The sequence below is a fragment of the Theropithecus gelada genome, chromosome 11 (genome assembly GCF_003255815.1).
Source record: "Theropithecus gelada isolate Dixy chromosome 11, Tgel_1.0, whole genome shotgun sequence".
NCBI lineage: Eukaryota > Metazoa > Chordata > Mammalia > Primates > Cercopithecidae > Theropithecus > Theropithecus gelada.
Genome location: NC_037679.1, coordinates 10,259,978 through 10,284,706, shown reverse-complemented (window position 1 = coordinate 10,284,706; position 24,729 = coordinate 10,259,978). Strand labels below are relative to the sequence as shown.

The 24,729-nt window shown below is 47.2% G+C and overlaps 2 protein-coding genes across 4 annotated transcripts; one reads left to right on the top strand and one right to left on the bottom strand.

Moving 5' to 3' along the window:
- Positions 1-1,420: 1,420 nt before the first annotated feature.
- LOC112634021 (translation initiation factor IF-2-like) lies at positions 1,421-2,445 on the bottom strand. Its single transcript, XM_025400960.1, has 2 exons — positions 2,437-2,445; positions 1,421-1,754 (listed from the first exon to the last, which is right to left on the bottom strand). The coding sequence occupies exon 2, from the start codon at positions 1,723-1,725 to the stop codon at positions 1,447-1,449; it is 279 nt and encodes a 92-aa protein (XP_025256745.1). The 5' UTR covers positions 1,726-1,754; positions 2,437-2,445; the 3' UTR covers positions 1,421-1,446.
- CSRNP2 (cysteine and serine rich nuclear protein 2) lies at positions 1,421-24,662 on the top strand. 3 transcript variants are annotated; one of them, XM_025400935.1, is made up of 6 exons: positions 1,496-1,754; positions 2,399-2,572; positions 8,573-8,809; positions 11,474-11,733; positions 16,962-17,258; positions 21,209-24,662. In XM_025400935.1, the coding sequence occupies exons 3-6, from the start codon at positions 8,659-8,661 to the stop codon at positions 22,130-22,132; spliced, it is 1,632 nt and encodes a 543-aa protein (XP_025256720.1). In that variant the 5' UTR covers positions 1,496-1,754; positions 2,399-2,572; positions 8,573-8,658; the 3' UTR covers positions 22,133-24,662. The 3 variants fall into 3 exon arrangements, with proteins under 3 accessions (XP_025256718.1, XP_025256719.1, XP_025256720.1); XM_025400933.1 differs by lacking the exon at positions 2,399-2,572 and having other exon boundaries at positions 1,421-1,754; XM_025400934.1 differs by lacking the exon at positions 2,399-2,572 and having other exon boundaries at positions 1,438-1,864.
- The last annotated feature ends 67 nt before the right edge of the window (positions 24,663-24,729 follow it).

Below are 24,729 nucleotides of genomic sequence, written 5' to 3'. Positions count from 1 at the left end.
CAAAAGGCCTTGAGGTAAGAGAATGATTGCCCTGTTGAAGGAACTGCAATGAGGCCAGTGTATTCAAGCAGAGTATGGAAGGGGGAAAGTAGAAGCAAACAAGATGACAGAACAAAATGAGGGGGCGTGGTGGGGGGCGGGGGACAAGAGAATGCAGCTAGAGCTTGCCGAGCCTTATAGTTCAAGCGAAAGACAACAGAGAAGAAACCAAGACAATGTGTCCTTGGCAAATCACATACAACTTTTGACTTTTTAATCTTGGTTTTCCCCTTTCTTTTTTCTTTTCTTTTCTTTTTTTGAGACGGAGTTTCGCTCTTATTGCCCAGGCTGGAGGGCAATGGCGCAGTCTCGGCTCAATGCAACCTCCGCCTCCCGGGTTCAAGCTATTCTCCTGGCTCGGCCTCTCGAGTAGCTGGGATTAAAGGCACTTGCCACCACCCTCGGCTAATTTTTGTATTTTTAGTAGAGACGGGGTTTCACCATGTTGGTCAGGCTGGTCTCGAACTCCTGACCTCATGACCCGCCTGCCTCGGCCTCCCAAAGTGCTGGGATTACAGGCATGGGCCACCGCGTCCGGTGCCCTTTCTTAAAAATAGGCTGCGGAAGGGCAGGGTGGCTCATGCGTATCATCCCAGCACTTTGGGAAGCCGAGGCGGGCGGATCGCTTGGGCCCAGGAGTGCAAGACCAGCCTGGGCAACATGGCGAAAACCCCTTTTCTATTTAAATAAATAAGTTAGTTTGCAAACTTGAGATCATGGCAATTTTTTGTTTGTTTGTTTTTGAGAGGGAGTCTTTGCTCTTTGGCCCAGTTTGGAGTGCAGTGGCGCGATGACGGATTCACGCCAGTCTCCTGCCTCAGCCTCCCGAGTAGCTGGGACTACAGGCGCCCGCCACCACGTCCGGCTAATTTTTGTATTTTTTAGTAGAGACGGGGTTTCACCGTGTTGGCCAGGATGGTTTTGATCTTCTGACCTCGTGATCCGCCCGCCTCTGCCTCCCAAAGTGCTGGGATTACAGGCGTGAGCCACCGCGCCCTGCAGCAATTTTTTTTTTTTTTTTTTTTTTAAGAAAACACTCAAAGCAGTTTCTCATGTAAGTAGATAACTCAAGATATTGCTTGATTCTTTATAACTTGGGCAGGCTGCAATAAGTCATATTGCTGAAGACTAAGACCCCATGAGCGAGAAGGCAGGATCATGTTCCTAATGGCGTGTGGTACTGGCGAAAGGAAAAGGGAGCTTTGGAGGAGAATTCGTTTTTTTAAGATCTGTAACTGAGAGTCTCCTCTCTTCCCCGATTAAAAGGTTGCAGCAGAGCTGCCGCCTCCGGAGCCAGTTTGCCCGCCGGCTTCGGCTTTGCAGCAGTCACCGCCTACAATTCCCGGCATGCTGCTGGGTGTGGAGCCGGCACGTAGACTCCATTTCCCAGCCAGCCCCGGGTCTCGGTCAGGACGTGCCGGCGCCTATAAGAGCCAGTGCGCTGCGGCCGGAGCCTATTGTTAGCCGGAGCCGGGGCGGTTCTGGGCGTCTGCTGCCGGGGGCGCCCGAGTTGCCGGAGCCGCCCGGCCCTCTCTGCCTGCCGGCTGGGCTGCCCACCGCCCTCCCTCCCCGCCCTGCCGCCCTGGAAGCTCCCCGGCCGTCGCCGCGGGGCCCGGGACTCGCTCGCTCCTCCCTCCTTCCCACCCGGGCTAGGGCGGCGGCGGCAGCGGGGGCGGCAGAGACCATCACGGGAGGAGGCAGCTGCGGCGGGGCCGGTAATGGGCCTAGGGGTGCGGGGCGGAGGGTGCCGCCTCGTCCTTTCTCGGGATCGGCCCTCGGGCTGCCGTGGAGGAGTGGTCAAGCCCAGAGCCGTGCGGATGGAGGGGTCAGAAACGAGAGGCTCGGACGGGAGCGGTCGGGGGGCGGGGAGGTCGGGTGCCGTTGGGAAGGAACCGAGTCGGGAAGAGGCGTGGGAGCGAGGGGCACGGAGGACGCGGGCCCGGACTGCGGGGGCAGCTCGCGGGAGACCGATGGGCGGCTTGGAAGCCTGCAGGATTGCGGATGAGGATTGAGTTCGGAATGGAGTGGAGAATGATGTAGGATGGAGGAAAGTGAAGGAAGGGGAGGGGGAACAGAGGAAAATGTGGGAGGAGTGGTTGGGAATTTGTGAGTAGCAGGCAGGAAGGGATGAGGAAGGCTGGGTAGGGGCTGCAGAGGATTGGAATGAGCGGGAAGGTTAGGAGGAATCAGAGGGAAGTCGACCGAGGGCTGAAGGGTTCGGAAGGAGTGTTCATTAAAGGGAACTGGTGACTTGACATGTCCCTTCGCTCCTGTTCCTGATGTCTCCCGTGTTTTTGGCGTCGTGTGGGAAAATGAAAGCATCAGTGGCCCTGGTTGCTAGCTTGATCTTTTTTCATAGGCCCAAACACGCAGCCAACTGCCACCCTTCCCTTTTAGGGCTGTGGTCTTGATTCATCCTTTTAAAGGGGTTGAGAGTGACAGTGTGACACACAAACTGTTCTTCAAAATGAAATGCTAGAAGTTATCCCCACAAGACAACACTGTCCCCTTGTCCTGCAGTTTTCAGTTCAAGGTAAATCCATAGTTCAGATTTTTTCTTCACTGGCTTTCTGTCTTGCAAATCCGCAAAGCCAGGATGTTGGTTGTGCCGGTGTTATAAATGACTGGATATCCTTGAGAGTTAATGCAGCATCATGTTCCAATTCCCACAAAGATCTGTCTTCCACACGATGGTAGTTTAGGCATGGAAAATTCTAACCTTGTATTAGCGAATGGGTACAAATCAGGGAGTGGGGGTGGTGAGTGCACCGCTTTCTTTAAACACCTGGCTTAAGCCGGGGGTTTTCATTTGAGCGCTTTATAAGTTCATGATCCTGGTGATCACAAAGACACATGGATCCATGAAATCCATAGTATTTGAGAAACTACAGTATCTTGTAAAGGAGAAACAGGGCAGGTTATTTTATTCAGGTTTATCATAACACAGCAGCAAGCCTTCCTTCTTCCAACCCAGCTACAGATGGTAGCCCTGACCATCTTACTGGAGATTGTGATTCCTTGACCTTTCGCAGAAGGCTGGGTTCCAGTCAAGTGAAGACGCTTTCTCCTGTGAGATGCAGCTTATTACTTTGGACTCATTTAAGAAGACACATATTACCTAAACTTTGCAAATAGATTATTCCAGAAAATTTTGCCTGGGCAGTCCCTCTTGCTGGTCTCACATATGCTGTTTTTTTTTTTTTTTTTTTTTTTTTTTAAATTTTATTTGTTTGTTTTGGTGGTTATAGGAATCCTTATAGTCCTGAAAAAAACTTAGATCTAGTACTAAAATACATATATGCTGGTAGACCTCTTTATTAGGTGCTAGCCTGATGTCTTCTATGCTCTGGATCTTAACTATTTCTTATACCATTGGGAAATCTTCAGCTAGAAACCCTTGAGAAAAGACCATTAGACATGTAGCCAGAAAGTGTCAACTGACCTTTCATTTCACTGGCATTTAAAAGCTTTAAAGAGGGTTGCGTTATTTTCTCCAAAAGCATTTGTTGAGTTGGTCATTTTGACAGTTAACTGTCAGTTTTTACCTGCATTCCCAGGTGCTAAAACTTAACAAATATATCTCTTGAACACGGACATTGATCCTCTACCAATGAATAATTGAGAGAGGTAGGAATGACTGATTTTTCTAGTTGTAGCTTGAAAGATTAATTTGATGAATTGGAAAGTATGGAAACTATTCTGTTACTATTGCAAAGAAAGATTTCTTTTTTCAAAAAAATATTTATTTATTTTTTTGAGACAGGGTCTGGCTCTGTCACCCCAGCTCTGTCACCCAGGCTGGGGTGCAGTGGCGCAATCTAGGCTCACTGCAACCTCTGCCTCCTGGGTTCAAGCAGTCCTCCCGCCTTAGCCTCCCAAGTAGCTGGGACGACAGGCACATACCACCATGCCCAACTAGTTTTTGTATTTTTAATAGAGGCAGGGTTTTGCCATGTTGGCCAAGCTGGTCTTGAACTCCTGGCTTCAAGTGATCTGCCTGCCTTGGCCTCCCGAAGTGCTGGGATTGCAGGCATGTGCCACCATGCCGGGACAATTTTTCAAAAATACACAGGGTCTCGCTGTGTTGGCCAAGTTGGTTTTGCACTCCTGGCCTTAAGCAATCCTCCTGCCTCAGCCTCCCAAAGAAGGATTTCTTCAAGGCACTAATGGAAGTGAACAGGAGATTTGTTCTTGGTGCCCAGTGAACATCTTTATCTAAAAGTCAAGTTCATATCAGAGACTTGGACAAGGGGAGCTGGGTTGAAATTTAATCTTATATTGGTTGTTGGGACATAATAGATCTTTTTTCTTTTTAAAAAAATAATGGAGCTAATGTCAGAAAAAATGCTGCTAACAGCCTGGGTAGGGTGAAGAGCGCAATGGAGTCTCCTTGAGGATTTCCCTGAGTGCCATCCACGTGAATGGAAGAGTTTGACCATAAGTCAGTATACATGTTATTTACACACATAGCCATAGGTTCTACTTATTCTCAGACAGCTTAAGGAAAATACTTTTCTCCTAGGTGTCACATCTTTTTTCTTCTTTCTTACCTATCTCCTATCATTGCCCAGAAACCACTATTCCAGAAGTAGGAGGAGGAGAATAGAACAAGCAGCCAGCAATCCTTGCTGCATCCAAGCTCACAAAAAGTAACCTAGAGAGAACTGATACTCCTGAGGGCAACCGGGTTAAGACCGTGGAGAATTCTAGTAATAAAGATGATTTTGGAGCAGACCCAAGTTCATATGGGGCTTAGAGAGAAATATTCAAAGGAGATGCTACCAGAAGCCTGGGGACACCTGAGGAAAGAACAGGAGTGGACATTTACTTCCAGTCATAAATCCTTGAGTGTTTCCAGGCTGAGGAAAAAGCCTGCCTGCCTGCCTGCCTTCTTTCTTCTCTTCCCTCCCTCCCTCCTTTTTTTTTTTTTTGACAAGGTCTCGCTTGACATGTCGCCTAGGCTAGAGCGCAGTGGCGCAATCACAGCTCACTGCAAGCCTGGACCTCTTGGGCTCAAGTGATCCTCTCAGCCTCCCAAGTAGCAGCCTCCCAAGTAGCAGGGACTAAAGGCGCACACCACCATACGCAGCTAATTTTTGTATTTTTTGTAGAGACGGGGTTTTGCCATGTTGCCCAGGCTGGTCTCGAGCTCCTGGACTCAAGTGATCTGCCTCCCTCAGCCTCTCAAAGTGCTGGGATTACAGGCGTGAGCCACTGTGCCTGGCCAAAGGCCACTTTTCTAGTAGCAGCACTAACTGGAGCTCAGTTACAACTCAGGTGGGCCTAAAACCCTTTCTGAGAAAGCAGATTTTTAGCTCAGTCAGATTTATCATATGGCTGATAAGTGGGGAGGCAAAATTAAATTCAGTGGGCAACATTATTATATATCTTTTTTTTTTTTTTTTTTTTTTTTTTTTTGAGACAGTTTCACTCTTGTTGCACAGGCTGGAGTGCAATGGTGTGATCTTGGCTCACCACAACCTCCACCTCCCAGGTTCAAGCGATTCTCTTGCCTCAGCCTCCCAAGTAGCTGGGATTACAGGCATGCGCCACCACGCCTGGCTAATTTTTTTTTTTTTTTTTAGTGGAGATAGAGTTTCTCCCTGTTGTTCAGGCTGGTCTTGAACTCCCAACCTCAGGTGATCTGCCCGCCTCGGATTCCCAAAGTGCTGGGATTACAGACGTGAGCCACCGTAAATTCTATCTCTAAAAAGTCCCACCAACATAAGTATTCATTCACAAGTGGTTCTCCCTCCCTGCTACAATAGAATGGAATGAGAAGTTTGTTTGTTGATAGGTATCTTTTTTTTTTTTTATACTTTATGTTCTAGGCTACATGTACACAACGTGCAGGTTTGTTACGTATGTATACACGTGCCGTGTTGGTGTGCTGCACCCATCAACTCATCATTTACATCAGGTATATCTCCTGATGCTATCCCTCCCCACTTCCCCCACCCTACAAGAGGCCCCGGTATGTGATGTTCCCCACTCTGTGTTCAGGTGTTTTCATTGTTCAGTTCCCACCTATGAGTGAGAACATGCAGTGTTTGGTTTTTTGTCCTTGTGATAGTTTGCTGAGAATGATGGTTTCCAGCTTCATCCATGTCCCTATAAAGGACATGAACTCATCCTTTTTTAGGGCTGCATAGTATTCCATGGTGTATGTGTGCCACATGTTCTTAATCCAGTCTATCATTGATGGACATTTGAGTTGGTTCCCAGTCTTTGCTATTGTGAATAGTGCCGCAATAAACATACGTGTGCATGTGTCTTTATAGCAACATGATTTGTAATCCTTTGGGTGTATACCCAGTCATGGAATGGCTGGGTCAAATGGTCTTTCTAGTTCTAGATCCTTGAGGAATCGCCACACTCTTTTCCACAATGGTTGAACTAGTTTACAGTCCCACCAACAGTGTAAAAGTGTTCCTATTTCTCCACATCCTCTCCAGCACCTGTTGTTTCCTGACTTTTTAATGATCGCCATTGTAACTGGTGTGAGATGGTATCTCACTGTGGTTTTGATTTGCATTTCTCTGATGGCCAGTGATGACGAGCATTTTTTCATGTGTCTGTGGGCTGCATAAATGTCTTCTTGTTGATGGGTATCTTTAAACTCAGCTAAAATCTTAACCCATAAAAAGCCCTCGGCTTGCTCCTTTCTTACCATGCCCTAAGAATGTGACCTCTGATGGTAAGATCAGTAACCTGAAGAACTGAACCGATACTTTGGGCGTGTTTTTTAATTTAATTACAATTTTTATCAAATATTTGATTCTTTTTTTTCCTCCCTGGCCAAATTTATTTCAGGAATGTGCTTGTCTAGACTTCTGATGGCTGAGGTTTCTTAGGTACATCTCGTGACTTGAATGCAGAATTGGATGCAATCTGGATAGATTAGGAAATACCTTCTCTAAGGTACTTATTAGGTCTGGTTGACTTTGTAGAGCTGATCCAAGAGCAGGCAAATTGCTTCCAGCAGACACAGTCCAGAAAAACAGCTCTGTAGCAGGCATCTCTTAACAGCACAGTATATTGTGGGTAGCTGCTCTGCAGTAATGCAGCCCTGTCGTTCTGGGCAGTGTTGTTATTCCTGCTGCATAATTAGCAACTAGTGAGATCATAGTCTGGGGAGATTCTGGCATGACTGAGGCAAGGGAGGGTTCGTGTCTCATCACACATGGCTCCCGCTCTGACAGCATTTCTGCTGAGCAGATTCGTGTCCTTCTGGAACTTAAATCCAAAGATGGAGGAAAAAGATTTGTACCTAGGAAATGGACTATCTCAGCCTCCTTGGTTGTATTAAAGCGTGTTGAAAACAACACTGCTTGCCATATTGATATAACCAGAATAAATTGTTACTTCTCTTGCTATTTGTTTTCCCCTTGCTGATTTCTTTATAGAGGGCAAAGATTGTAAAGCTACGATGTCCTTGCACAGAGGATGGTGACAGACCAGATGAGCCCTATTTTATGGAGCAGTATGAGATTGGGAAAGATTCTGGGTTTTGAAGCCATGCAGATTCTAATCTTGGGTCCATTCTTTGGTACCAAATTTGACCTTTATAGAAGCCTGGTGAGACACTTTACACTTGTGAAGATCTGGGTAAAGGGTTTTCCTGACTGCTAATGTCCTTCAAAATTGAGTGCCTGAAGCAGTATTTCCCAAAGTGTATTCCAAGCATTATCTGCACTCTAAAATACCTTGGAAACAGTAGGTTCCATAATCAGGTTTGTAGAAACACTGCGTTCTGTGTTCTCTCAGCCGTCACCATCCTTATTAGTATATTAAAAACCTCTAAGAGGTTCCACTATAGGCAATTTTTAAAACCCTTTTGACACAGCAGTCCCATTTCTATGTAAAAGCTATTAATACCATAAGATAGGCACTTTGGGAAATGCCGGGCTGTATTATCACTAGGAAAAATAAGTGGGTCTAGCCGGGTTCAGTGGCATGTGCCCTGTAGTCCCAGCTACTCTGGAGGCTGAGGCAGGAGGATTGCTCGAGTCTAGGTGTTCAAGACCAGCCTGGGCAACACAGTGAGACACTGTCTCTAAAATAGATAAATAGTTGGGTCTAGTCTTGGTTTAGGCAAAGCCTAATTCTGCTTTTTTTCCTTTTTTTTTTTTTTTTGCCAACCAAACAAGTAGCAGTGATAATTGTGTTTTTGATCTCAAGTTCTTCTCACTGGTCCCTTGGAGAGCTTTCCTGTGTGATCAGAAGAGCAGCTACTGTGATTCCTGGGCTAATGAAGCCTAGACCCCAGCTGGATTGGAAGCAAAGGCCTTCCCTCCACTGGGAAAGGTGCCGCTGCTACCCATCTCATTATTCTAAGAGTGACTGAGAATGGAGGGGCTGTTGGGAAACGAAAGTAGGAGAATGTTGGCCAGAGCTAGTAGAGAAAGAACATAATGTTGAGAAAGCAGACATCAGTGCTAGGTGAGGTGCGTGCTTTAGAGAGCTGTGTGTGTAGACTGGGGAGGGGTCTGTCTTGGGACAGGAATGCTGATTCCTTTTTTTCCCTGGGCAGAATCCTAATGTACCTGGCTAGCTGGTGGTGAGCAGGGGCTTTGGGGCCAACTTGTTGGGCTCCCCAAGGAAACCCCTTTGAAACCAATGGATGCATTCACGGGCTCGGGTCTCAAGAGGAAGTTTGATGATGTGGATGTGGGCTCATCAGTTTCCAACTCGGATGATGAGATCTCCAGCAGCGATAGTGCTGACAGCTGCGACAGCCTCAATCCTCCTACCACTGCCAGCTTCACACGTGAGTAAGCTGCTCCCTCCCTGCCTGTACCCACATTCCCCAAGCAGTAGAACCCATGGCAGCTTGAAGCAGCTTCTATGTGGCTTGGGGATTTGCCCTTAATCATCATCTTTCCTTGCTCTTTGGAGGACCTCATTTCTCTAATACTGTAGACTGAAGTCTGATTTATTCTAGCTGATTTTACTTGTGTTGTGGGTTGCTGGTTCCCAGAATGGGTTAAATTAGATTGAAGAAGGAGTCCAGGACTCTACCCTGCCCCCACCAGAGTCCCTGAGAGTTCCAGGAAATTGAGCTGTAGCAGGATATAAATGCTTGCTGCTTGGACAACTGGGGCAAATCCAGATTTCTTAATTCTTTTTTTTCTCGAGACGGAGTCCGCTCTTGTTGCCCAGGCTGGAGTGCAGTGGCGCCATCTCAGCTCACTGCAACCTCTGCCTCCTGGGTTCAAGTGATTCTCCTGCTTCAGGCCTCCTGAGTAGTTGGGATTACAGGCGCCCGCCACCACGCCCGGATAATTGTTTGTGTTTTTAGTAGAGACAAGGTTTCATCATATTGGCCAGGCTGGTCTCGAACTCCTGGACTCAGGTGATCCACCCGCCTCAGCCTCCCAAAGTGCAGGGATTACAGGCGTGAGTCACTGTGGCTGGCCAAGATTTCTTAATTCTTACGGGTCTGTTAGTTCTGGGAAAGAACTTCTGATACTATATATGAGGGGTTGCCCATGGGCCAAATCTGGCCCAATGCCTGTTTTGAAACTAAAGTTTTGTTGGAACACAGTCATACCCATTGTCTGTGATTACTTTCACGCTACAGTGGCAGAGTTGAATTATTGCAACAGAGACCTCATGGCCTGTAGAGCCTAGAATAGTTACTGTCTGGCCCTTGACAGTTCGCTGTCCCCTGCTGCAGATCAGTGCTGTCGAATGGAATTTTCTGTTACGATAGAAATGTTCTGTATCTGCATCGTCCAACAGTAGCCAGTTGCCATATGTGGCTATTGAGCACTTGAAATGTGGTTAGTGGCCGGGTGCAGTGGCTCATGCCTGTAATCTCAGCACTTTGGGAAGCTGAGGTGGGTGGATCACTTGAACTCAGGGGTTTGAGACTAGCTTGGGCAACATGGCGAAACCCCGTCTCTACAAAAAATACAAAAATTAGCTGGGTGTGGTGGCGTGCACCTCTAGTCCCAGCTACTCTGGAGGCTAAGGTAGGAGGATCACTTGGGCCTGGGAGGTTGAGGCTGCAGTGAGCAGTGATTGTGCCACTGTACTCTAGCCTGGGTGACACAGCAAGACCCTGTCTCAAAGGAAAAAAGAAAATAAAGAAATATGGTTAGTATAATTGAGCTGAATTTTTTTTTTTTTTGAGATGGAGTCTTGCCCTGTCACCCAGGCTGGAGTGCAGTGGCATAATCTTGGCTCACTGCAACCTCCGTCTCCCAGGTTCAAGTGATTCTCCTGCCTCAGCCTCCCGAGGAGCTGGGACTACAGGCACGCCACACCACACCCAGCTAATTTTTGTATTTTTAGTAGAGACGGGGTTTCATCATGTTGGCCAGGATGGTCTTGATCTCTTGACCTCGTGATCCGCCCGCCTCAGCCTCCCAAAGTGCTGGGATTACAGGCATGAGCCACCATGTCTGGCCTGAGCTGAATTTTAAATTTTATTTAATTTTAATTAGCTGAAATTGCCACATGTGGCTAGTAGCTGCTGTATTGGACAGTCAAGCTATAGATTGTTATATCCAGAAAAGATTACCTAGAGATCCTCTTCCCAGCTGATGTCTAAAAATGGATTTTGTGGTCATCTGTTTAGGTATAGTCAGTCTGGAGGCAGTGGTATGAACCAGCTGAGGTTCAAGGTCCCTTCTGACAGAGCATTTAGGATTTGCAGATATTAGACAGTTCTCTAGGTATAGAGAGCACGTTTAGAGAAGAAGAGTTGAGAGCCTAGATGGATGAGAAAGAGCAAGCTCCCCAAACAGGTCATCCCTGAGTTAATAAAGCATCTCTTGGCTGGGCGCGGTGGCTCACGCCTGTAATCCCAGCACTTTGGGAGGCCGAGGTGGGCGGATCACCTGAGGTCAGGAGTTCAAGACCAGCCTGGTCAACATGGTGAAACCTCGTCACTACTAAAATACAAAAATTAGCTGGGTGTGGTGGCACATGCCTGTAATCCCAGATTCTCAGGAGGCTGAGGCCAGAGAATTGCTTGAACCCCGGGGGTGGAGGCTGCAGTGAGCCAAGACGGCGTCACAGCACTCCAGCCTGGGCAACAGAGCGAGACTCCGTCTCTAAATAAGTAAATAGACAAATATGGCTGGGCGCAGTGGCTCACGCCTATAATCCTAGCACTGTGGGAGACCAAGGCGGGCAGATCACGAGGTCAGGAGATGGAGACCATCCTGGCTAACACGGTGAAACTCCGTCTCTACTAAAAACACAAAAAATTAGCCGGGCGTGGTGGTGGGTGCCTGTAGTCCCAGCTACTCGGGAGGCTGAGGCAGAATGGTGTGAACCCGAGAGGTGGAGCTTGCAGTGAGCCGAGATCGCACCACTGCACTCCAGCGTGGGTGACAGAGCGAGACGCCAAAAATAAATAAATAAATAAATAAGTAAGTAAATAGAAAAATAAATAAAACATCTCTCTGTGCTCCCTTCTCAGCCACATCCATCCTGAAGCGGCAGAAGCAGCTGCGGAGGAAGAATGTACGCTTTGACCAGGTGACTGTATACTACTTTGCCCGGCGCCAGGGTTTTACCAGTGTGCCCAGCCAGGGTGGTAGCTCACTGGGCATGGCCCAGCGCCATAACTCTGTACGGAGCTACACACTCTGTGAGTTTGCCCAAGAACAGGAGGTGAACCATCGAGAGATTCTGCGTGAGCACCTGAAGGAAGAGAAACTCCACGCCAAAAAAATGAAGGTGCCTAAGGGGTCTGGGGTCTGCTGCTGCCCATGTAGGAAACCATTTAGGTTCATTGGTTGGTTGGTTGATTTATTTTATTTTATTTTTTCCCAGGACAGAGTCTTGCTCTGTCGCCCAGGGGGCTGGAGTGCACTGGCATGATCTCAGCTCACTGCAACCTCAGCCTCCCTGGGTTCAAGCAATTTCTTGTGCCTCAGCCTCAAGAGTAGCTGGGATTACAGGTGTGCATCTGTCTAGTTTTTGTATTTTTAGTAGAGACAGGGTTTTGCCGTATTGCCCAGGCTGGTCTCGAACTCCTGGTCTCAAGTGATCTACCTGCCTTGGTCTCCCAAAGTGCTGAGACTACAGGTGTGAGCCACTGCACTCAACCGATTTTTTTTTTTCTTTTAATTTGACTGTTGTCCTTGGGGTATAGAGATTTCAACTCTTTCTAATGAGAAATCTCAGATTTGGAATCAAATCTTAGTCCGAAACTCCCTTCTTTTTATCTGGCAGGGGAGTCTACCAGATATAGCAAAATGGCTTCCCTAAAATTTCCTCCTCCCAAACCCCCACTGCCTCCCTCAGTTTTATGTATGTATGTATGTATGTATGTGTGTTTTATTTTGAGACAGGGTCTCAAAAGGTCACCCAGGCTGGAGTGCAGTGACTCAATCACAGCTCATTGCAGCCTTAAACTCCTGGCCTCAAGCCATCTGCCCATCTCAGCCTCCCAAGTAGCTGGGAACCACAGGCTCATGTCACCATGCCTGGCTAGTATTTTTTTTAATAGTAATGGGATCTCAATTCCTGGGCTCAAGTGGTCCTCCCCTCTCGACCTCCCAAAGTGCCGGGATTACAGGCATGAGCCACCATGCCCAACCTCCCCCAATTTTTTCTTTTTTTAGGTTTAAAATGTGAATACGTCCAGGCATTCAGGTCTGTCACCCTGGAACCCAAGGAAGCACAGTTTTCAATTTCTGGTCAAATGATTGTCCCTTGACTGGATGCACAGAACAGGTTTTGGATATTTCACATTCTCTGAAAGGATCCTGCTGTTTCTATAACCCCCATCACCCTTACGTGATAATCTTGTAGATACAAACAGCATTATCAAATAGTTATTTAGACTTGTGTAATACTATGCCTGCCACCTGATACAGCACCAGCTCTTTGAGAGAGAGAGAGGCTGGGAAAAGACCCACCTTAGATGCCTCTTCATAGCCACCCATTTTTTTTTTTTTTGGGACGGAGTCTCGCTCTTTTGCCCAGGCTGGAGTGTAGTGGTGCCATCTCGGCTCACTACAAGCTCCGCCTCTTCGGTTCACGCCATTCTGCTGCCTCAGCCTCCTGAGTAGCTGGGACTATAGGTGCCCAACACCACGCCCGGCTAATTTTTTTTTTTTTTTGTATTTTTAATAGAGATGTGGTTTCACCATGTTAGCCAGGATGGTCTCGATCTCCTGACCTCGTGATCTGCCTGCCTCGGCCTCCCAAAGTGTTGGGATTACAGGCGTGAGCCACCGCGCTCAGCCCATAGCCACCCATTTTTTATCTTGGCACTGTTTGGTATTCCCATAGCTATAGTTTCTACTAATTCTCAACAATTTCCCCCAGAGATCCTGATTCCAAATTTGAAGAACACCAGTTTAAGCCTAGCCAGGTTTCTTTGGAGCCCAAAGCATGCTGACCCATATTAAAACAGGTAGCTCCATTATTTCCAGAGTCATGAGAGAGACACATTAGAATGTGGTGTAGTTGGAGAACTGGTGGTAGAGAATGTAGGCTAACTAGAGCATCTCATTCCTTTCTTTCTCTGAGAGCTCTATGTCTACTTCCCTCAGACTATTCCTAAAGCCCTACACCTGTTTTTCTCACTCTAGAATGACATTCAGGCTTCCCTTTCCTCTGTCTTAGGAATTCCATCACTGACCCTATCACCTTCCAGCTGCTGTAGCAACAGCTGGGCAAATAAACACTGTTCTCATCAATTGCACTGAAGGCATTCCTTCCTTTCCCTAGAAGAAAACTCCTCTCTCCTAAATCTGGCAGAGGAATGATCTGTCAAAACAGTAACCATCCTGTTCTGTGTTCTCCACTCACAGGAATTCTAGGGACAAAGCCAGGCAAACCCAAGACAGATACAGAAGCTCTACTTGTTAGCAGGATGTTTAGTGAGCACCAGCAGTGATGACATCTAATACAGCACTCTGTTTTTTTAAAGATGGGGTCTCATTTTGTTGCCCAGGCTAGTCTCAAACTCCTGGGCTCAAGCGATCCTTCCACCTCAGCCTCCCAAGTAGTTGGGACTACAGGTGTGGGCCACTGCACCAGGTTTATCTTTATATGTCAAGAGGAAGCCCTTGCTTTACCTTAGCTAGTTTATTCTTTGCTTAGATTTTTTTTTTTTCCTCTCTTGAAATAGGGTCTCACTGTGTCACCCAGGCTGGAGTGCAGAGGCCTGATCATAGCTTAGTGTAACCTCAAACTTCTGGCCTCAAGCAATCCTCCTGCCTTAGCCTCTCAAATAGCTGGGACTACAGCTGCATCACCACCACGTCTGGTTAATTTTTGTAGTTTTTTTTTCTTTTTTCTTTTGAGACAGGGTCTCTCTCTGTTGCCCAGGCTGGAGTGCAGTGGCACAGTCTTGGTTAACTGCAACCTCCGTCTCCCAGGTTCAGGCAATTCTTGTGCCTCAGCCTCCCTCAACTGAGATTATAGGCATGTACCACCATGCTGGGCTAATTTTTTTATTTTTAGTAGAGATGAAGTTTTGCCACTTTGGCCAGGCTAGTCTCGAAGTCCTGGCCTCAGTTGATCCACCTGCCTCGGCCTCCCAAAGTGCTGGGATTACAGGAGTGAGCCACCGTGTCCGGCCAATTTTTGTAGAGACAGGGTCTTGTTCTGTTGCCCAAGCTGGTCTCAAACTCCTGGCCTTAAGCGATTCTTCCCCCTTAGTCTCTCAGAGGTGCTGGGATAACATTAATGCGCCACTGCCCCAGGCCTGTTTTTAGCCCTCTATAAGAGAGGCAGTTGGTTTCAAAAAATGTACATTCTGCATCTCTCATGTACCATCTAATGTTTGTCTTCCTTTGGGGTTGTTCCAGCAGCTGCTTGGTGTTCTGCAATTTTAACCATAATTTTCCTAATATTTTTATTTCATTTTTTGTATTTTGGCCTGTTATCCATATGGAACTCATTATCGTGAACAGTATAAATTGGGAATCTTTTTTCCCCCAGAAAATATCCAGTTGTTCCAATACCATTTAATAACTAGAAGCCTCTTTTCTCACTGATGTGAAATGCCACTTCTATCTTGATATTTAAATTCTCACATCTACATGAGTGTCCTTGTGTTACATCTCTAATCCCTTGCCTATGAGAGGACAGTAGGAGAGGGGATGCTTAGGGGGAGGTCAACCCTGGAGATGTAGACAGGAGCAATCCTGAGATCCACAGAAAGGCCCTTGTAGTTGGGCTGCCTAGTACTAAAACCACTGACTAGGGAACCTCCAGAAGCCCCACATTACTTTTCATTTCTCTACTGCCTCCCCCACAAACAAACAAGAAAACCAGGTGTGTAGCTGATTACCCAAGTCTGTTGCATCACGTCTCTCCCAGGAGTTGTCCCTTTACCAGCTCTACTCTGTGGTTGTCTGATGAAATCAACCAAAGGCTCCAGTCACGTGGCTTTCATCCTGCTAGCAGCTTCCAGAGCCCCAGGGATTATGAGGCCTCATTTTCTTTACTTGAATTCTCTAGTGAGTTTTCAGAACTCTTTCAGCCACGGCTTGTCTTCAATCTGTCCTTCCACCGAGACTCCCTTTCTTGGCTCTCTATCCATCCCAGCCCAGAAAACCCAGATTTCTGCCTGTACCTAGTACACTCAGTGTTATTGATACCACCTTTCCTCACATACAGCTTTTCTTTGAAGTCAAATAAAAAAGGATTAGGCCCGGTGCAGTAGCTCACACCTGTAATTGTAGCACTTTGGGAGGCGGAGGCAGGTGGATCAGTTGAGGTCGGGAGTTTGAGACCAGCCTGGCCAACATTGTGAAACCCCGCCTCCACTAAAAATACAAAAATTAGCTGGGCATGGTGGCAGGCACCTGTTATTTCCAGCTACTTGGGAGACTGAGGCAGGAGAATCACTTGAACCCAGGAGGCGGAGATTGCAGTGAGCCGAGATCATGCACTGCACTCCAACCTGAGCGACAGTGAGACCCTGTCTCAAAAAAAAAAAGTTAGAAAGGAGAAGGAATACATTTTTTCTCAGCTAAGGGCTTTCTTTAATATCTGTTAATATATTTGCTTTTTCTCCTGACAGTAAAATGGAGCTCTTTAAGTGCATGCACAGATAATTGTTCACACTGTGGGGATTTGGGTTCATTGATGAAGACCTGGTAGCCTTTTACTACACTTCGATGTGCCCTTTTTTTCAAGAACGTAGTTTTGCATGCAGTGGGTGCAAGTTGAAGGTGTTTCACATTTTTCTATATATCCAAGCATCATCCAGTCATGTACCTTTTTCTCTCTGTGTTAGAAGGCAAGTGAGCGTAAATTAGGGGACACGTGTCTGGAAATGGAGGGTACGTTTGTGGAAATAGATTTTTGTGTAGGAGGGAAGATGAGACGGGTTTTTGAGAAGGTTGGACCCAGAAAGGTCATGGTGCATAAGATTTCCCATCTTCCTACTCTGGATTTATTCTTTTGACCGGTGCTAGTAAATATAGCAGCCAGTAGTCACATACAGCTATTCATTAAAATTATGTAAATTGGGCTGGCACAGTGGACCCCAGCACTTTGGCAGGCCGAGGTGTGTGGATCACTTGAGGCCAGGAGTTCAAGACTAGCCTGGCCAACACAGTGAAACCCTGTCTCTACTAAAATTAGAAAAAATTAGCCAGGCATGGTAGCTCACACCTGTAATCCCAACTGCTTGGGAGGCAGGAGAATCACTTGAACCCAGGAGGCAGAGGTTGTAGTGAGCCAAGATCACACCACTGCACTCCCGCCTGGACGACAGAATAAGACTCGTCTCAAAAAAATAAATAAAATGACAGTTTTCCAGTTGCCGCATTTCTAGTGCTCAGTAGCCACATGTGCTAGCAGCTGCCATCATTTTGGACAGCACAGATATTCCCATGATTGCAGAAAGTTCAAGGGACAGCGCTGCTCTGGGATGGTCATTGAGGAGGTGCATGCCACTCATGTCTATGAGGCTAACCTTTTCTGTCTCTTGGCAGCTGACCAAGAATGGGACAGTGGAGTCGGTGGAGGCCGATGGCCTGACGCTGGATGATGTGTCAGATGAAGATATTGATGTGGAAAATGTGGAGGTGGACGATTACTTCTTCCTGCAGCCTCTGCCCACCAAACGGCGACGGGCCCTGCTGAGGGCTTCTGGGGTCCACCGCATTGATGCTGAAGAGAAGCAAGAACTTCGAGCCATCCGCCTGTCACGGGAAGAATGTGGTTGTGACTGCCGACTGTATTGTGACCCAGAAGCGTGTGCCTGCAGCCAGGCTGGGATTAAATGCCAGGTCCGTCCAAGTTGGCCTGAGATAGTATATCTACACCAGGGTCAGCGTGGTGAGGTGTGGGTGCCACTGAACATGGGAGGCCCATTCAGGGGTGCTTTCCCTACGGCTGTGAACACTCTCCAATTCCACAACCCTCCTCCATCAACAGAGTAAGCAAAGAGCACACGGCCAGGCACGGTGGCTCACACCTCTAATCCTAGCTACTTGGGAGGCTGAGGTAGGAGGATCTCTTGAGTCCAGGAGGTTGAGGCTGCAGTGAGCTGAGTTCACACCAGTGCACTCCATCCTGGGTTGCAGAGTGATTCCCTGTCTCTTTAAAAAAAAAAAATTTTAAGGCCGGGCGCGGTGGCTCAAGCCTGTAATCCCAGCACTTTGGGAGGCCGAGACGGGCGGATCACAAGGTCAGGAGATCCAGACCATCCTGGCTAACACGGCGAAACCCCGTCTCTACTAAAAACACAAAAAATTAGCCGGGCGAGGTGGCGGCGCCTGTGGTCCCAGCTACTCGGGAGGCTGAGGCAGGAGAATGGCAGGAACCCGGGAGGCGGAGCTTGCAGTGAGCTGAGATCTGGCCACTGCACTCCAGCCTGGGCGACAGAGCGAGACTCCGTCAAAAAAAAAAAAAAAAAAAAAAAAAAAAAAAAAAAATTTTAGTAACATTTAGTAACTGTTTCCTAAATACTGATTCCTTGAGATAAAAGGAAGCAGGGCTGGGTGCTGTGGCTCACATCTGTAATCCCCAGCACTTTGGGAGGTTGAGGCAGGCAGGCAGATTGCCTCCCAGGAATTTGAGACCAGCCTGGGCAACATGATTAAACCCCATCTCTACAAAAAATACAAAAATTAGCTGGGCGTGGTAGCATCAGCCTGTAGTCCCAGGTACTCAGGAGGCTGAGATGGGAGGAGGATCACTTGAGCCTGGAAGGGATAGGTTGCAGTAAGCTATGAATGTGCCACTGCACTCCAGCCTGGGCGACAGAGCAAGACCCTGTCTCAAAAAGTTAGAGAATGATGCGGGCCTATAGATTCTATCTGCAAACACTTATTCTTAGTAACTTTATTCCAATTTTGAAAAATCAAAATAGTATTCAGAGCTTTATAATTCAGGATCAGACATGGCCTAGCAGAGCTTAAAACCATAGTCACATGAAAGAGAAAGTATCATGTCTTTTTGGCTGCCCCCTTTTTTTTTTTTTTTTTTTTTTGAGATGAATTCTCGTTCCATCGCCCATGCTGGAGTGCAGTGGCGTAATCTTGGCTCATTGCAACCTCCACCTCCCGGGTTCAAGTGATTCTCCCGCCTCAGCCTCCCAAGTAGCTGGGATTACAGGTGTGCACCACCATGCCCGGCTAATTGTTGTAATTTTTTTTTTTTTTTTTGAGATGGAGTCTCGCTCTATCGCCAGGCTGGAGTGCAGTGGCGTGATCTCGGCTCGCTGCAACCTCTGCCTCCCGGGTTCAAGCAATTCTCCTGCCTCAGCCTCCCCAGTAGCTGGGACTACAGGCGTGCACCACCATACCCAGCTAATTTTTATATTTTTAGTAGAGACAGGATTTCACCATGTTGGCCAGGATGGTCTCAATCTCTTGACCTCGTGATCTGACTGCCTCGGCCTCCCAAAGTGCTGGGATTACAGGCACGAGCCACCATGCCCAGCCAACTTTTGTATTTTTAGTAGAGACAGGGTTTCATTGTGTTGGCCAGGCTGGTCTTGAACTCCTGACCTCAGGTGATCTGCCTGCCTCAGCCTTCCGAAGTACTGGGATTACAGGCATGAGCCACCGTGCCTGGCCCCTTGTTGGCCCTCTAATGGGGGATAGTTTAAGACACATTTCAGTTGAAAACGACAATACCATCCCAAAGAATGAAATTTATCTGGAACTTAATTACTGAGGGTGTAGATGTTGAGTCCTTGTGATTGGATTTCTCCTAACCCTTTATTTTTAGCTGGGTAACAAATACCTGTGGTAGATCTGGCCAGATACTGCTTTTCAGACCAAAGTCCCATAACGAGTTATTCTGTTACACACACTCCTGATAACAGTCCTAAGAATTGATGCAGCTGGGCCTGACATGGTGGCTCACACCTGTAACTAGCAGTTTGGGAGGCTGGGGTGGAAGAACTGCTTGAGCCCAGGAGTTTGAGACCAGGCTGGGCAACATAGCAAGACCCTATTTCTTTTTTTTTTTTTTTTTTTGAGACGGAGTCTCGCTCTGTCGCCCAGGCTGGAGTGCAGTGGCACGATCTCGATCTCCTGACCTCGTGATCCGCCCGCCTCTGCCTCCCAAAGTGCTGAGATTACAGGTGTGAGCCACTGCACCTGGCCGGGAGACCCTATTTCTACAAAAAATTTTACAATTAGGGCCTGGCGGCCAGGCGCGGTGGCTCAAGTCTGTAATCCCAGCACTTTGGGAGACTGAGACCATACTGGCTAACATGGTGAAACCCCGTCTTTACTAAAAAATACGAAAATAAAACTAGCCGGGCGTGGTGGCGGGCGCCTGTAGTCCCAGCTACTTGGGAGGCTGAGGCAGGAGAATGGCGTGAACCCGGGAGGTGGAGCTTGCAGTGAGCCGAGATCGCGCCACTGCACTCCAGCCTGGGCGACAGAGCGAGACTCCGTCTCAAAAACAAACAAAAAAACAATTAGGGCCTGGCATGGTGGCTCATGCCAGTAATCCCAGCACTTTGGGAGGCTGAGGCGGGCGGATCTTGAGGTCAGGAGTTTGAGACCAGCCTGGCCAACATGGTGAACCCGTCTCTACCAAAAAAATACAAAAATTAGCTGGGAGTGATAGTGGGTGCCTGTAATCCCAGCTACTCGGGAGGCTGAGGCAGGAGAATTGCTTGAACCGAGAAGGCAGAGGTTGCAGAGAGCCAAGATCATGCTACTGCACTGCAGCTTGGGTGACAAGAGTTAGACTCCGTCTCAGAAAAAAAAACCTTTTAAATTAGCTAGATGTAGTGCTTTGTGCCTGTAGTTCCAGCTACTCAGGAGGCTGATGGGGAGGGTTGCTTGAGCCCAGGATCGCTGCAGGCTGCAGTGAGCCATGATGGCACCACTGTACTCCAGCCTGGACGACAGAGCAAGACCCTATCTCCAAAGGAAAAAAAAGTGGTATAACTGGACTGGAGATTTCTGTAAGTCAGTATCATAGAAAGACATTGTGATTTGTACATGCTTACTTGCTTACTTGTAGTTTTAATTTTTCCTTTTATTTTTGGTTTATGTGTTTTTCCCGTTTGGAATATGAAAGTGATAAGGAGGTAGAAGGCATCTCCTTTCCAGATATCCCTGGTCTGTAAGTTAATTATCTTGGCAACTGCTTCAGAACTAAACTAGTCAACCCTCAGGGAAAATAAAGCAGGTAGCTAAAAAATTGGCCACTGTGTGAACCTGCGTTCTAGCACCTTAGCAAACTAAGGCACATTTGCTTAGTTTCCCCAGAATGTATTTTTTTGAAGTAGCAAGATCTTCCATTCACTGTCCCATGCCTGTCACTGCAAAAGGCCATAGGCTTGGGTCCAGCCTTTTGTTGTCTCAGTGAACCAGGTTAAGTTCTGAAAAAGTTTCTGAGGCTTGTAAATTTCCTCTGTGAAAACTATCAGCATTCAGAGAAGTATCTGTGGACTCTAACTGGAAGGACCCTGTGATGTGATTTTTGTCTACTTTTTATTTGGAAGAGGAAACAAAGCCCTAGAGAGATAAATGATTCTCTTGAGGTCACACCACTAATTAGTGGCTGAGCTGGGATTGAAATGCAAGTGGTCTGATAACTACCATCTAGTGTTCTCTTAGCTCACACTGCATGCTATGCTTTGAATTGGTTGCTTTTCTTCTTATAAGGAGACCTCAAATCCCAACTGCCTGTTTGCCAACTGATGTCTCCTATCTCCATTGTTAGGAGTGTAGGTCTCATCTGCCCCAACCTTCTTGTCCCCGCTCAGGTGGATCGCATGTCCTTTCCATGTGGCTGCTCCCGGGATGGCTGTGGGAACATGGCAGGGCGCATTGAATTTAATCCAATCCGGGTCCGGACTCATTACCTCCACACCATTATGAAGCTGGAGCTGGAGAGCAAGCGGCAGGTGAGCCGCCCAGCAGCCCCAGATGAGGAGCCCTCCCCCACTGCCAGTTGCAGCCTGACAGGAGCACAGGGCTCTGAGACCCAGGACTTCCAGGAGTTCATTGCTGAGAATGAGACAGCAGTGATGCACCTGCAGAGTGCAGAGGAACTGGAACGGCTCAAGGCAGAAGAAGATTCCAGCGGCTCTAGTGCCAGCCTGGACTCGAGCATTGAGAGCCTGGGTGTGTGCATCCTGGAGGAGCCCCTGGCTGTCCCCGAAGAGCTGTGCCCAGGCCTTACAGCCCCCATTCTCATCCAGGCTCAGCTGCCCCCAGGCTCCTCTGTCCTGTGTTTTACCGAGAACTCAGACCACCCAACTGCCTCAGCGGTGAACAGCCCATCCTACTTGAACAGTGGGCCCCTGGTCTATTATCAAGTGGAGCAGAGGCCAGTCTTGGGAGTGAAAGGAGAGCCTGGTACAGAAGAAGGCTCAGCCTCTTTCCCAAAGGAGAAGGATCTGAATGTCTTCTCTCTCCCTGTTACCTCACTGGTGGCTTGTAGCTCCACAGACCCAACTGCCCTCTGTAAATCAGAGGTGGGGAAAACACCCACCCTAGAAGCGCTATTGCCCGAAGATTGTAACCCTGAGGAGCCTGAAAATGAAGACTTCCGCCCTTCCTGGTCCCCCTCCAGCCTCCCCTTCCGCACGGACAATGAAGAGGGCTGTGGGGTGGTGAAGACCTCCCAGCAGAATGAGGATCGGCCCCCTGAAGATTCTTCCTTAGAACTCCCTCTGGCAGTGTGATAGGGGCTAGAGGTCCTGCCTCTTACCCATTCTCTATTTATTCCCTTATTTTATCTAACACCATTTCAAAACAAAACTGTAGAAGCAGCTGCTGCTCCCATGTTATTTTATTGGGGTCTTTGGGGAATGGGTGGGAAAGGATTGTTTGAGTATTTTTTAAAAGGGAAACAGTACCAAGGAGACCAGCCCCAGCTTGATCTGGGGATCCTGGGGCAGAGAAAGCTGCGTAGTGCGGAACACTGAGCTTTCTGGGCCACTGGAACAAAGAACTAGGATCTCACAGGAGAAGCTGGGTAACTCAAGCAGCTAGTCTTTCTGTAGGGACCAGAACACAAGAATTTGAAGAACACGGCAAAGCTCCTTCTCTCCCAAGCCCCAGGCAGAGTACAAGCTCATTTTTCTCGGTGGCTATTCTGATACCCCATTTTGGTGTGTCATAATACTTCAGACTAGAAAGTCACCTGGTTGAGTCTTGGGAGGAGGGAGTGGAAGGGTCTCTGCTTCTGTACAAAATCTCCAGGATTTACAAAAATTTAACCTGCCTTCCTTCAATCCCCTATTTGGTAAATAGGTTAATATTTGACATGTTTGGTGTTCTCCGACCTGTTCCCCACACTGGGGATTCCTGGTCTGTAACTTGAATTGTTTCTTCCACATGTTCTTAAGTACTAGAGTTAAACTTGTCTATGTCTTTTTTTCCCTCCATCCTTTTTCCTTTGGAGAAAAAGAGCTGGATTGGCTGGGGATGTGCTATAAAGAGCCTGAGCCTTCTGTACGTATCTGATACTAGCACTGTCAGGCAGCTTTCGGCTGGGGCTCACCCATCCCACAGGAGGCCTATGTGGAGCATTAACTGGCCAAAGGAGGCAGCGGGAACAGGCTGCTTGCTATTTGGAAAGATGACGTATTTGTTGCTGTGCTTGTTTTTTCACCCAGGTTTTTCCCTCTTTGTGAGATCTGAGCTTTAGTGGAATGTAGGATGTGGCAATCTTAAGGTCACCAACCAGTTTTTGTTCTTTTTTTTCCTGTATCTACCCTCATGGTTGTTTTCAACATACCAGGTTAGAGAGTTCTTACACTGTTCTAGTTCAAGTCCAAGAATCGCAAATGTTTTTTGGACCCCTCCATCTTGATGATGTATAGAAATTGGAAGCCACGCCAGTTCTTAAATGCCACATGCAATTCCCAGATTCCAAAGGATTCAAGTTGTAATTATAACCTTTGAAGCATATAGAATGGAACTCATTCAGTTTGATTCAGTTCTTACCTCTGAATCAAATACATCAGGGGGAATACGGTTCCTGTTCATCCTATGTTCTAAGATCTCCATTGAACAGCACTGATTTCTTTTTATTAGCAATCTTTGCCTCTGTTCTAAAATGGAGGCAGTAGGGAGCAAAACTATTCTTCTCAAGCATCTTTTACACCATACATTACTTCTGGTATGGTTTATTAACCACACACACAAAGAGTGAAAAACTGTGTTGGGGGGAGACACTACTTATCTTCCTCATAAAGCCTTTTCTGTGGGATATTAAGGCCCTGGTGTCTTACAGAAACCATGTATGTTGCAGAAGCATTTCACCCCTGAAGTCTCTAAACTCTGAGCCTGAAAGGATTTGTATTTAATACACATACATTGTTTAGTTCATTCTGCCTCTCTTATTTGTTCCAGTGTTTGCTTGGTTTTAGTTTGGAGGGGAACTTAAGTACATAAATCCTTATCTTTCCCCATTCCCTAGCCTCATGAGTTGAGAGTCTTAAGTACCTGAGATCTCGAAGCTATCCAGAACTGAACTAGACTCCCCTACCTTAGACTGGTACCCGCAAACACAGGACTGAAGCTTAATTGGGAATTTGGCTTTATGGAGAAAAGAATCTTTTTCAAAGTTTGTGTCAGAAGGGGAGGGTGAGGTCTGCACAGTGCCTCTGCAGGAAGGCTCCAGCTTAATCTAGGAAGTAGATTCCAGCTGCACGATGAGGAACACGTTAGCTTTTGGGATCAAACCAGGAATATGAATCTGTAATTATTAAGCTCATTGCCAACCCATAGGATAATTGATGTTTCTGAAAACCTGTCATTTCTTAATCTAAGTCTATCCCCTTCATTAACTCTACAGTTGTGATTCACACTGATCCCAAACTTTTGAGTGCTAAATATTAACATTTAGCATTAACTGTCTTGTCAAGCAAAAGGCCTTCTCTACAACCTAGTCCATCTCACTTCTGGTGCTACCTGAGTTGGACGGAATTCTAGCTCATGGTTGCTAGGAAAGCTAGGCCTCTGATCACAGAAGCAGACAGCTTCAGCCCCAGTCTAGGCCTAGATAAATGACTCTTCTCACCACAACTCTTACTATTTTCCAATTTCCTTTCTCACATACTGTACACAGGTAGTATTTTCAATGTGAATCCAAAGCTTGTCTGGTTCTCTGAAAATAATTTTCTCCCCTTTAGGTTCTTTACATTGTGATAATGCTGTATTTAAAGAGAATATTTAAATGTAATATTAAAGAAATATTCAAAAGAATGGTGTGTTACTCTTTGTCTCGGCAGGCCACAATTCAGTTACTTGTTAGAAAAAGGATGCTTCTCCA